The sequence below is a fragment of the Myxocyprinus asiaticus genome, chromosome 23 (assembly GCF_019703515.2).
Source record: "Myxocyprinus asiaticus isolate MX2 ecotype Aquarium Trade chromosome 23, UBuf_Myxa_2, whole genome shotgun sequence".
NCBI lineage: Eukaryota > Metazoa > Chordata > Actinopteri > Cypriniformes > Catostomidae > Myxocyprinus > Myxocyprinus asiaticus.
Window position 1 is genome coordinate 23,506,419 of NC_059366.1, and position 14,697 is coordinate 23,521,115.

At 36.6% G+C, this 14,697-nt stretch overlaps 1 protein-coding gene across 1 annotated transcript; it reads left to right on the forward strand.

The window, feature by feature from the left end:
- Positions 1–652: 652 nt before the first annotated feature.
- On the forward strand, positions 653–14,680 carry LOC127413871 (neuromedin-K receptor-like). Its single transcript, XM_051651393.1, has 5 exons — positions 653–1,047; positions 2,677–2,871; positions 3,077–3,227; positions 9,843–10,039; positions 13,984–14,680. The coding sequence occupies exons 1-5, from the start codon at positions 653–655 to the stop codon at positions 14,174–14,176; spliced, it is 1,131 nt and encodes a 376-aa protein (XP_051507353.1). The 3' UTR covers positions 14,177–14,680.
- Positions 14,681–14,697: the final 17 nt, after the last annotated feature.

Below are 14,697 nucleotides of genomic sequence, written 5' to 3' on the forward strand. Positions count from 1 at the left end.
CTGGGTTTAATTGATTTAAAGTATTACATACATTTAAAGTTATAAAATTATTATACAGTTTATAAAACGTATATTTCCCAAACGGAGTCTTGTGCTATGAATGGGATATTTTTCTGAGCATTTCGTTAATAGCGTGATGTTACATCGTCATATGGTTAAATTGTTTAATTGATTTATAAGGCTAAATATATAATTATAATTTATTTTTTTAAGCCTTGTGTTATGCAAATGACGGTTGTTTATGTAAGCCTATATCTAAGTTGGTTTGGGCTCAAAACATGAAATGCGCAGAGTTTAATGGTTATGAAACAGAATGTCCAACAAATGTCAATCGTAAAACTCACCGCAGTCTGTAGGAGCGCAGGATGCTGTGCGTCATTTGCACTGTCAGAATGACACACACACACACACACACACACACACACACACACACACACACACACACACACACACACACACACACACACATACATTCCTTCAGTTTCAGTGTTGAGATCACTGCACACTAATAACGCACTTCCACAGATAGTTTGGAAAAGAGTCGCAGTGATCAAAATCCCATTTATTGTTTGGAAAACGAACTGTTGCACATATCAAAAATGGAAAGCACTGTAACCAATTGATTTATGCCCTGTGACTGCGGACAAGTGCAATGGATACTACTCTGGACCCCCTTTCAACATCCTTTCTTTACGACGAGGAGGATGGAAACGAGACCTCCACCAATCTTTTCGAGCAGCCGGACTGGCAAGTGGCACTCTGGGCGATCGCATATTCTTTAATCGTAATCGTGTCGATCGTTGGCAATGTCACTGTTATTTGGATCATTTTGGTACATAAACGAATGAGGACAGTGACCAACTACTTTATTGTTAACCTCGCCTTTTCTGATGCGTCAATGGCAACTTTTAACACGGTCTTCAATTTCGTGTATGCTTTGCACAATGACTGGTATTTTGGTTTAGGATACTGTAAATTTCAAAACTTCTTTCCAATAACAGCTATGTTTTCAAGCATTTATTCAATGGCAGCTATTTCTGTTGACAGGTAAGCAGGACGACAAGCATTTATACATAGGCTATTACTATTAAATATATAAATTACTATTTCCATCATCATCATCATCATCATCATCATCATCATCAGCTTACATGATCATCATTTTGGCCCCTGCTAATGAGAAATAAAACCAAATGTATATGTCATATAGCCTACAGAGTAATATTGATTGAATACAGGTGAAGTAGGACATGTAATTTTAATCATCTGTTTATTATTATGTAGCCTATTTAATACCATTACTTAAATTTAGCATATACTAAACTAGTGTGGAATGACACTGGTGTAGGCATTTGGATCATATTTTGATGAGAAATAAAATCATATAGGTATTTCATATAGCCTTTAGTAATATAGTATAGTCATTTTTAATACATGAAAATTTTACAAAAATGACCTTAAAATACACTCATGTAAAGTGTAAAATGATGTTGTGATCTGAACAAGGACTGTCACATTTTTTTTAACTGTCACTGGGTCTGACTTGTAAATTGAGAACCTGTGTGCATGTGTAGCGTATAAAATGGCATATCCCCCAAACATATAACCTGCAACATTAACATTCCAACCAGTATTAATTTATTAAGCTATTACACAGGGGAGACCGAGGCTAGTTGTCACACTTTTTACTCAAGTGAATATTCTCATTCTCATGTTTGAAAATCAATTTGTATATAGACACAGTAAAGTCCTGAAAAGAGATACAGCTAATTAAACCCAATAGCGGGTTGTTGACAACCATGTTATCACACTGTATGGGTAAGTTGCTACAGTGGAACCTGTCAACATCATTTACGAAAATACCCTTCTCCTGAGAACACAGTTCATTTTAAAGTTGACCCTTAACCTGAGTGTATGCTGCTTAGTGTGTTCACTTGATTTCCCAACAACTATAGCAAAAAATATGGTGATGGAATTCTAGCTTGGATGACAGATTTCACAAGGAATATTCTAATTTAAGAGTGTTTTGAGGTAAGTGTTTAAAAACAACATAGACCACTGCTAGAAAACAGAAAAGACAGCTTTGTGTACCATAACTTGACTTTTCACTAACCCCAATGACAACTCTCCCCTATATGTTGAATATTGTGGAATATACAGTATGTGGAACCATAAATGTAGGACAGTGAGAGATGCACACTTAAAATGCTGAACTAAGTCTAGATCTTAGATGTTTGAGTCTGTGTTTATCTGCATATTCACAAAAAGGGGTCAGATTCTACAGTACATTAGTGCTCCATCTCTTGTGTGATTTGAATGATTCATTTTCAACTACACTGAAAAAAAGAAAGTTAACTTAAAGGTGCACTCAGTCACTTTTTTACATTAAAGTTTTACTCCTAATGAAATAAATAGCAATTTTGATAAATATGTATAAAACCATGACCACTCGCATGAGATGAAGACTCAACATTTAGCATGCAGTAGAAAAACTCCAAAAGACAGCCATGTAGTACACTGAATGTTAATATGGGAGAGAGCAAGGTGAATTTTGTTGTTTTATTGGCAGCCTTCACAATTATGTCATCTTTTGTTGTATAACGTACCTGGTAATGTGTGATAGCATTTTTAAGGGCACCGTTCACTTCCATTAAGATGTTTGGTTGACATCCACAGATATATGGCGATAATTCACCCCCTGAAGCCCAGGCTCTCCTCCACCACTACTAAAGTTCTGATCGGAGTAATCTGGGCTGTGGCATTTTCACTGGCTTTCCCCCAATGTTATTACGCCAGTACCAAGTTCTTTTTCCCCCGGACTGTCTGTATGGTAGAATGGCCTGACGATTATGGAGGAAAACATCAGCTCTCGTAAGAAATTTGACCAAAAATATTTATTCACTTAAATTGTATCACAGAATTTTCACTAACAGTTTAAAATGTATTTCCATTTTTATGGCAGCTCCATTCCCCTTGATTTATATGTCATTGTTAATAACAATGCCATTTTACACGTGCTCGTGAGGTATATTTCAAACAAAGATTTGACTGATGATGTGGTGCTTAATTTGATTAGGTATCAGATTGCTGTGATTATCCTGATCTACTTGCTCCCTCTGCTGGTGATGTTGGTGACCTATAGTCTGGTGGGCCAGAAGCTGTGGGGCAGTAAGATCCCAGGAGAAGCATCAGACCACTACCAGAACCAGATCCAGGCTAAACGCAAGGTCAGCAATGCTTGTATTTGCACATGAAACTTTGTAATCAAAAGTTATTTTTATTTAATTTGCTTATTATTTATTTATGACTTTCAATCTTATTTATTATCTTTGCATAGTCTTCACTTTCTTAGTGTTTGCATTTTATTAAATTGTTGTATAGCACCTAACTAACCTAAGTCACTAATACACCTAACAAACACAACTTGATGTCAGTGTACTCTCAGCTACCTGTCATGTGTATTTTTCACTTGTTTATACTTCTGCCAGTGCAGTAAAGACAAAATATACTTATATTCAAGCCATATTCTCTGAAGGCAAGTCTAAATATCTTATATGCTTCTTCTAAGGTGAATGTATCTTGTTTTAAGGATTTTTAGATATTTTTTAAATATTTTAAGTTTTAATATTATATTCAATATTCTCAGATAACACATATTTCTTCTGCAGTATAGCTCCTAAAGTAAATGTATGTTGTTTCAAAATAGTTTAAGATATTTATATTGGAAAACAAGCCAAAACAAAAACAAATCAAAAACGTATTTTGCTGCAGTGTATAATGGGGTGAAGACTACCCTCCCTCACCTTTCTGTTCACTTCAATCCATCTTTAACTCACAAACTTCTTACAGTTTTTCTCAGTAACTCTGGCTCAATTCTCGAATAAGAATTATTTGTTTCAAAACAATAAGTTCAAATCTCTGAACATTTAGTTTCTTGTACTTGCATGGATGTCATTTTGTGGCAATTTTCTGTTCACTATATATAAGAAATGTGTAAAAATGGACATGCAAATTTGAATTTTCTGTTTACATGTAACACATTGCTACAAAAATAAATTTACTGTATACATACAAATGTGCATATCCTTTTTCTGTGTACTACATTATTGTACAGTATTGACTTTTCCCAGTAAGCTTTTACCTACTGTTGAAATTGGTATCTAAAAAGCTCAGTGTGATACACAATAGCATTCAGCTAGATAAAACTGACATTCATGTATAGTACAGTAAGCAGTCAGTGTCAACAAAGAAGTAGAACAAAAATTAAATTTGTAAATAACAAACATTTCCAGGGTTGACTGCCATGGTGAAAAAACATCTAAACATATTGACCAGTACGGCTCACACGATGACAAAAAAAACCTTTTCATTTTGGTGGCATTGGCCAATTTACTGACACAATAACTAGGTTTTGAAGCATGAATTAAATGTTTTAGTTGAGTTACTACATTTTGCATACATGCAAAAGAGTTGTGATGCCCCATAAAACAGTTGTGACAATTGCACTTACAGTTTAGAGTATGTTAAGTCTGTTTCAAAAAATGAGCCAAAGCGATTGAGAAAAACTGTAATAAAGCTGCAGATAGCTGATTTTCTTTAAGATAAAAAACACACAGTGATGCATATATTATGATTCAATATTTCGCAAGCCATCACGTTATAATCTAGTTGCAGCAAGCGCGTGACAGAGTGTGCATCAGCCAGGATGCAGTTTTCTCTCCCCCTTAGATCAGGTCAATTCACGCGACTCATAGAAGTGGCGCTGACCGCACAGAGCAATGCCAGTTTTGGAGTTTGCACTTATTTATATGACCTGCTTCCTTATTATTTGAACTATAAAAAACTGTATTAAAAGTAACAGTCAGTATCTGGTGTGGCCACCAGCTGCATTAAGTACTGCAGTGCATCTCCTCCTCATGGACTGCACCAGATTTGCCAGTTCTTGCTGTGAGATGTTACCCCACTCTTCCACCAAGGCACTTGCAAGTTCCTGGATATTTCTGTGGGGAATGGCCCTAGCCCTCACCCTCCGATCCAACAGGTCCTAGACGTGCTCAATGAGATTGAGATCCGGGCTCTTCGCTGGCCATGGCAGAACACTGACATTCCTGTAAGAACAAGCAGTATGGCTGGTGGCATTGTCATGCAGGAGGGTCATGTTAGGATGAGCCTGCAGGAAGGGTACCACATGAGGGAGGAGGATGTCTTCCCTGTAACACACAGCGTTGAGATTGCCTGCAATGACAACAAGCTCAGTCCGATGATGCTGTGACACATTGCCCCAGACCATGACGGACTCTCCACCTCCAAATCGATCCCGCTCCAGAGTACAGGCCTCGGTGTAACGCTCAATCCTTCTACAATAAACGCGAGTCCGACCATCAGCCCTGGTGAGACAAAACCACGACTCGTCATAAAGAGCACTTTTTGTCAGTCCTGTATGGTCCAGCGAAGGTGGGTTTGTGCCCATAGGCGACATTGTTGCCGGTGATGTCTGGTAAGGACCTGCCTTACAACAGGCCTACAAGCCCTCAGTCCAGCTTCTCTCAGCCTATTGCGGACAGTCTGAGCACTGATGGAGGGATTGTGCATTCCTGGTGTAACTCGGGCATTTGTTGTTGCCATCCTGTACCTGTCCTGCAGGTGTGTTATTCAGATGTACCGATCCTGTGCAGGTGTTGTTACACGTGGTCTGCCACTGCGAGGACAATCAGCTGTCCCTCCTGTCTCCCTGTAGTGCTGTCTTAGGCATCTCACAGTACGGACATTGCAATTTATTGCCCTGGCTATATCTGCAGTCCTCATGCCTCCATGCAGCATGCTTAAGGCATGTTCACGCAGATGAGCATATATATATATATATATATATATATATATATATATATATATATATATATATATATATATACATACAGTGGATATAAAAAGTCTACACACCCCTGTTAAAACAGCGGGTTTTTGTGATGTAAAAAATAAAACAATGATAAATCATATCAGACCTTTTGCACCTTTAATGTAAAAATTACAACCTATGCAATGTCACTGAAAACCAGTGACACATTTCAGAGAAATAAAAAAAACTTTAAAAAAAACTTAGAATAACTTATCTGCATAAGTGTGCACACCCTTTTATAATTGGGTATGTGGCTGTGTTCAGAATCGACCAATCATCAAGCTCATGTGAAATAGTACACACCTGTCTTCATCTGAAGTGACTCTGATTAACTCCAAATAAATCTCAGCTGTTCTTGTAGGATTTTTCTGACATCTTCTTGGTTGCATGCTACTACAAGAGCCATGGGCCACAAAGAGCTTACAAAGCATCAATGGGATTTCATTGTTGAAAAGTACCACTCAGGTGAGGGCTACAAAAAAATTCCCAAGGCATTAGATATACCATGGAACACAGTGAAGAAAGTATGGCACAACAGTGACATTATCAAGAACAGGACGCCCCTCCAAAATTGATGAGAAGACAAAGAGAAAACTGGTCAGGGAGGCTGTCAAGAGGCCTACAGCAATTATTAAAGGAGCTGCAGCTCTTTCTGGCAAGTACTGGTTGCTCCCTTCATGTGACAACTATCTCACGTATTCTTCATTTGTCTGGGCTATGGGTCAGGGTGGCATGACCAATCCTTTTCTGATGAAAAAAAAAAAAAAAACATCCAAGCCTGGCAAAAACCTATATCCAGTCTCCCTAAACCATGTGGAGAATGTGTTATGGTCTGATGAGACCAAGATTGAACTTTTTGCCCAAAATTGTAAAAGGTATGTTTGGCACAAAAACAACACAGCACATCAGCAAAAGAATACCATACCCACGGTGAAGCATGGTGGTGGCAGCATCATGCTTTGGGGCAGCTTTTCTTCAGCTGGAACTGGGACTTTAGTGAAGGTGGAGGGAATCATGAATAGCTCCAAGTACCAGTCAATTTTGGCACAGAACCTTCTGGCATCTGCTAGAAAGCTGAAAATGAAGAGATCTTTCACCTTTCAGCATGACAATGATCCAAAGCACACATCCAAATCAACGAAAGAATGGCTCCATCAAAAAAAGATTAATGTTTTGGAATGGCCCAGCCAGAGCCCAGACCTGAATCCTATAGAAAATCTGTGGGGGGACATGAAGAGGGCCGTACACAGGAGATGCCCTCACAATTTGACAGATCTGGTACGTTTTTGCAAAGAAGAGTGGGAAAAAATTTCCAAGTCAAGATGTGCCAAGCTAATAGACTCTTATCCAAACAGACTGTAATAAAATAAGTGTGCTGTAATAAAATCAAAGGGTGCTTCAACTAAATATTAGTTCAGGGATGTGCACACTTATGCAGTTAGGTTATTCTAAGTTTTTTTTTTCTTTTTTCTCTGAAATGTGTCACTGGTTTTCAGTGTTATTGCATAGGTTGTAATTGTTACATTATAGGTGCAAAAATTCTGATATAATTTCTTTGTTTAATTTTTTACATCACAAAAACCTGCTGTTTTAACGGGTGTGTAGACTTTTTATATCCACTGTATATACTGTTTTTTTTTTTTTTTTTGTCTTATTGTGTATTTCTATATAAACTTAAATTACTTTTTATTTTTATTCTATTTTTTTATTATTATATCTGTCTTGTTGTTGTATTGTTTGTGCACTGGAAGCTTCTGCCACCAAGACAAATTCCTTGTATGTGTAAGCATACTTGGCAATAAAGCTCATTCTTCTTCTTCTACTTTGCGATCTACATCACCTGAAGCTGTTTGGAAAGTTTGTAGTGTGTCTGGACTGTGAGCTGTGTAATTCTTCCTTTCTTCAATCAGGTGCAAACTGAAGTACTCCTTTTGCGCGCCATCATTTGTTTCATATGATATCTAGGGATGGGCGGATCGAGCCTAAAGTGTTGTATCAAAAATATCAATCCTAACACAAAAATATCGATTCTAACATTAATTTTTTTTAAACCAGGGATATTATTATTTGGTTATCATGAACATGAACAATAACCATCAGCTTCAAAGTGAAATAAAAAGGATTAGGCTCTATTAGCAAATACTTATGCTGGATGGGAACTATTTCTTCTTCCGCTCATCTTAACATGCATGCTGAAAGACACAAGCAGACAAGCGCTTGCGCCATCACAAGGCTCGTTCAAACAACAGGGATCAGTGCCTTGAGGTAACAGAGCAGCCAAAGTTTTGGGGTCTGAGGGATCTTTTCTACAAAAAGATTAAAATATTTCATAGAGTTCATCAGTCGAGGTTAATTGGATATGAATATTAAGTTTGTTTTGAAGCTGAATGACAGCAGTCCAGTTTTTGTTTTTGAATATATTTTTTACATTCAGAATACATACCTATGTACTGAAAGGGACATAGGAAGCCTTTTGATAGATCAAAAAATACTGTATGGGGATTCAGGGGTGTCCCCTGGAAGAAAATGTATAAAATTTAAGTCTGAATGGACCATTTTTATATTATATTCCTTAAAGTGACAATTTACTAACACAAACAAACATTTTACATAACAGTGCAGCATAAAAATACTGTTTGCTATACAGTATATCGATATATATGGGCTGTAGGTATAAACAGGCTGACTACGAAATAATGGAAATGTTCTCAACAGCAGAGAACTCTACTAGGATAACTTGTAATTTCAAAATTTTGGTTGTATTTATTTGCCATCAGTGCCAGAGATGATGACATCTTTGATTAACTTTCACAAAATTAGAACAAAAATCAGTTTGTTTATTATGAAAGGCTCCTAACATGCTGATTAAGATTAATTTAGACGTGGGGAAAAAAGTTATAGGCGCCACGTTAACTTGTCCTGTCACAAACCTGCCTTAGCTGAATCATCGGAGTCATATATCAGACAGATAAAGATGGTTTCACTTTACTTCATTCTTGTTTTCTGCAATGTGTTTAGGCGAAAGATGCTAGTATCCATCTATATTGCTGCTCACCGTGTCTGCGCTACTGTTGTTACAATAACCGCGTCTGCAGCTCTACTTAAGTATCAGGGTTTATATGGCACCTTTTGTCTATAGCAGGGAGAGAGAGGCTACGTGCGCGGAGCGGGAATGAAGCGCGTTTGGAAATAGAGGAAAATATAGCGTGATGTGTACAGCTCCATAGTTTTCATCACTTAAACTGTAGAAACGGTAAGATGGGGCAAACGTTGCCATGATGCCTTATAGTCTGGATGAAACCAGGCCGGGGTCAGGCCACGGACCGCAGTCTGCTAATTGCTGACCGTTGGTCAATCGTTTCAGCCCTACAACACATCAACGCCCACTTTACCTTATTACTTCTATAGCCCCGCCCAGTAGTGGTGAGCAGTGAGATGGCAAAGAGAGAGCTGGTCAGTCAAGTGCCAATCATAACAGTGGACGTTTACTGTCAAGTCTTAAAGGAGAAGCAGCACCAAATACCGTTTCAGACAGAGGGTCAGAATGAGGGTGGAAAATTATCATGTTTTACAATTATATCACTATTTTGCGTTTGTTTTGTTTTTTTGTTTTTTGTGTGTATGTGTGTGTGTGTGCTAAAAAATTTACTAATATTGTAAGTGAAACTCAAGGAACATATTAAAGAATAAAAAAGGCATGTCATGTTAAATAAAAAGCTCAAACAACCAATGGTAAGACCTGGGAACGGGCATCAAAAATTGCCTCTGGCCAGCCAGGAAATTAGCTTTTTCATTTCTTTCACAATTTTTTCTTTCTTTTATCCATAATGATAAGCCCATCCACTGGCCATTTTCATCACTGGCTCCGGCCACTGCATTGTTATTGGATTATAGTTCTTTGTGTAGAAGGCAAAGAAAGACTCATGCCATTTTTTGCAATTTGTTAAAGGTTGTGAAGATGATGATAGTGGTGGTGTCGACCTTTGCAATATGTTGGCTCCCCTACCACATCTACTTCATTCTGGGGAGCTTCAACAGGGACATATACAAGCAGCACTATATCCAGCAGGTCTATTTGGCCATCTTCTGGCTGGCCATGAGTTCCACTATGTATAACCCCATCATCTACTGCTGTCTAAACCAAAGGTAATGACACACTATAGTACCTCTTATGTGAGAAATTAAATGTTGGTCTTATAAACAAGTGGATATTTAGTGCAGCATTTGCCTTAATGTATTCATTAAGAACTAATTTTATAAGGGTGGACTTCTAGAACTTAGTCTTGAATTGAAGGTACACTGTTGATAAAGCATTTATTCATTTCTTTTAAAATAGATTTAAATGTAAAATTTAAATAGACTTTTTAATGTAGAACTAGGCTTGGTGTGTCACAAGTGATCTTAATATATATTAAAGTTGTAAAACTTGACATGAATTTTCCCTTTGTGAAGGGTTTATGAAGGGGTTCATTAATGACTAATAATTTATTTAAAAATGTATTATAAATCATTGATATGCAGTTGTAACAACATGCATAAAAAGTGTCTTTCTTAAAATACTTAAAGAGATAATTCACCCCAAAATAATTCAGTAATAGTTTACTAACTCTGTGATGTTATAACCCCATATTACTTTATTTTTCTTAAAACAAACTGAGAAATTTTGAAAAAAATAAAAAAATGTGTACTCAGTGATGTCATACAACGGCAGTTTTAATGTGAACACCTCTTCAAGCAATAAAAGGATGCAAAAGTATAATTCAGAAGTCTGATAAATTATTACATGAGACTCATGACTGTTCTGAAATCATAAGGTTTAGTGAGAAACCTTACTGTTACAGCAACAGTGGCAGCAGAACATAACACACCTACACACAAACCAGAGAATAGAACTTACTAAACATGTCTGAAGAGTTTAAAGTCGAAGCATAGATGCATTTCTATGCCCAGCCTTATTGTTTGAAACGGAGTACTCAGAAATCAAACTGAGAGGGATTGATGAGGCTGAGGAAGCCACAGTCACACACTGTCCTAACCTGACCAAACGACACAGGATAAAAGGTATATTTTCTGTGTTAATCAGAGATTTTGTCCTAACCAGCCACGATGAGCGACGGGACATTCTGTAAATCACTTATTTTCTATTTGTGGTGTTGTGCCATTTAACCCTGTCCACTGTGACATGGTCCAAAATCTTTCTTATTACAGTATACTGAAGCCAGCATCTCATGAGCCATTTAAAAACGACTCGATTTTGGCTGATAATTTTACACTTACAGAATGTTTTGCTGAGGTCTCGCTCTCTTTAGTCTGAGGTCTGTCAGACACACACACCAGTTCAGAATGGAAAAGAGGTGACACATACCAGCACCATCATCTACCTTTCTCTCGGGTTCTTTCAGTTCACTTTTGGTAAGCAAAACACTGCAGTATCCTTCACTCTCTGTCTGTATGGCTGCCTTCAGCCTCCTCTATCTCTCTGTTTGATTGACTACTCTGTTTCAAATAAATAAGTCTCGACATAGAAATGCAAATATTTTACCACTTAAAACTCTTCAGACGTGTTTAGTAAGTTCTGTTATCTGGTTTGTGTGCAGCTGTGTTGTGTTCTGTTGTCATTATCGCTGTGGCAAACCTGTTTTTAGATAAACAAAATGAGTTTTCACTTGAACACCCCATCTCACAAGCAGGTACAGCATAACTGTTGCTCTCGTGCAGTCTCATGAACACACACAGGACAGCAACGGTCGGTCAAGAGTTCCACTAAATAATAAAATATATTTTGGTTTGTTTCTCACCAAACTTTTTGCATGCTTTCAGATCAATCACGAGTCTCATGAAATAATTTAATAGACTTCTGTATTATAATTGTGTCCTTTTGATGCTTGAAGAGATGGTCACCATAAAATGCCATTGTATGACATCACTGAGCACAAAATGTTTTCACAATTTCCCCCTTTGTGTTAAGAAAAAAAAAAATCATATGGGGTTATGACAACACAGAGGTTTTGATTGATTGATTGCTTTATTAGACAAGATATAAAAAAAATTGTATAAGGATAGATCATACAACATTTCAAAACTGTCGAGGATAATATACACAAAAAAGCCAAAGGCTTATTTCCATTGTGGTCCTCTATGTTTCCAAAATGGAAGAAACAGATCATTTATGGAGAGAAATCACCCTCAAGTTCAGCATTTCACACTACATCACCTTTAAATTAATGATAAAAAAAAAAAAAACATTTTTTAACTTCCTTTCTAAAAACACTTTCAACTTTTATCTGCTTTATACAACAAGGTAAATCATTCCAGGCTATAGAACTAGTATATAAAAAATAATTCTTCCCCATTAAACACTTAAATCTACAAGGATAAATATCAGTGCTTCTCCCCCTTGTAGAATGAATATGCACATCTCTCACAAGTACGTAATACTCTGTCAGGTACCTTGGAACACTTTTCTTTATTATTTTAAATGCCAACTCCAGTTTAAGAAAAGTTATACTTTTTTCTACTTTTAAAAATTCAAGTTCCCTAAAATGATCATCGTTCAGATGCAACTGTGGATGTACTTTCAATATAACCCTGCATAATTTATTCTGAGCAGTCTGCCATTTATTTTTGGTTCCTTTTGTACTACCACTAAACCAAAATGTTGCAGCATAATCATAGTGTGACTGCACTAATGCTCCAGCTAACATTTTTAATGTTTGAGTATCTAAAAAAGCCGCCTGTCTTGCTAAAAATGTTATCCTATTACATATTTTTGAATGAATTAAAACCATGGACAGACCATATTTTCTCCTGTCAATTTATTATCTAATACACATCCCAGGTACTTAACTTCTTATTTAGGTGTAATGATCATATCTCCAACCTTTACCTCTAATCTGGAGCTTTTTTTCAATTTAGCAGCTGAACCAAATAATATAGCTTCAGTTTTTCCCAAGTGTAAAGAAAGCTTATTATGAATAAACCATTTGGAGACCCTTTCAATCTCTCTACTTAACTCAGTTTCAACATTTTCTTTACTCTCACGAGAAACAATTATTGCTGCATCATCTGCATATAAAAAAAGTTCATTAGAACAGACCATTTTTAAATCATTAATATACAATAAAAAAAATAATGGACCTAAAACACTCCCCTGCGGAACTCCACATGAAATGGGCAAACAATCAGAAAACATCCCATTTAAATCCACTATTTGACAACTATTTACAAGGTAAGATTTGATCCATTCACAGGCCTTATCACTAAACCCCATTGCTTTTACTTTTTGAAGCAGAATACTGTGATCAGTTGTACCAAATTCCTTTTGCAAATCCAGCAACACCAACCCGCTTAATTTGCCTTTATCCATTTATTTTCTTATATGATCTGTTAAAAACAATATTATTGTCTCTGTAGAGTGCATCCTCCTAAAACCGGACTGGAACTCATACAATATATTAAAATGAGAGATATAGTCTTCAACCTGATCATATCAAATCTTTTCCATCACTTTTGATAACGCACTCAGGATTGAAACCGGCCTATAATTATTACACTCTAACCTACTACCATGTAGGTGAATAAACAATGACTGAATTTTCATTTTTGTGTGAACTATCCCTTTAACAAAGAAAGCAATATGCAAAGTGTTACCACTAAAATACTATCAGAAGTGATAGACAGATACAGTGGGCGCTATATAAAAATATTTAATTTACATTCACATTTTAAATGGCTTTTTCAAGTATCGGGATTGGACGATATTTGTGCAAAATTGTCTAATTAAAAGAAGTGGTCCCTCCGCCTGTAGTGTCAGTTCCAAATCTATACACTCAGTCAATTGAATAATCAACATTTTTGATGAATTTTAGATAAATATTGTGTAAGACATGTTCATTTAACTTCAGTAATTTTTTATACATCTTATTTATTATTATTCAAATGTTAATACCAGAATTATGTCTGCCATCTCCCACCCTGCTTTCTAGTTAAACCCATATCAGTCGACTACTAATTATCAGTGCATGTTTTATGGTTACAATGGCTCTTTTAATGCATAGGAAGTTTGCATCTAGGATCTTCTGTCTCTGTAGATTCCGCTCAGGTTTCTGCGAAGCATTCCAGTGGTGTCCCTTCATCAAGATTTCTGAGGAGGACAACATGGAGCTGCAGCACATGAGAACCTTCCATATGAGACGCAGTTATCGCACTGAGACCACCAGCGTGGTGGTCCATAACAATGTCAACGATCCAGAAGATACCACCTCCAAGCTATTTAAAGCCTAAATCTGTTTCAGAGATTGGAAGGGAAAGAGCAGGAGAAAGAGAAACACCTGTTGGCCACACTTTGCATTCAATACCTCACAGTACGCTCAGAATTTGTATTTCCATTTATTGTGTTCTATGGTGGGCTTTAACAGTTGGAGTATAGATATACATAGATACAAATATATGATTAAGTAATCTGATTTGAAGTTATTTACACAAGTCTCAAGAGCAAGACACCTTGTAGCTTCCAAGCAATAATGCTCACATTTGGTTTCCTTGAGATTACGTTTTAATCTTTATTTACTGTATAAATGTGGTTGGTTTTAAAACCAGTTGTTCAAATTTCGTTTGTAAGTGTGTAAATAAAAAGAAAATTACCTGACATTCCAGAACAAAAAGTGAAATACAGCTTTCCCCTCAAAACTTAATTTCATATTAACTTCAGATTTAGTTTCACAGAGGTAGCATTGTATAGATGGGGACAATATGAAAAGTTAAACATGAATAATGATCTATAAATTGTAATATACAGTATTTAT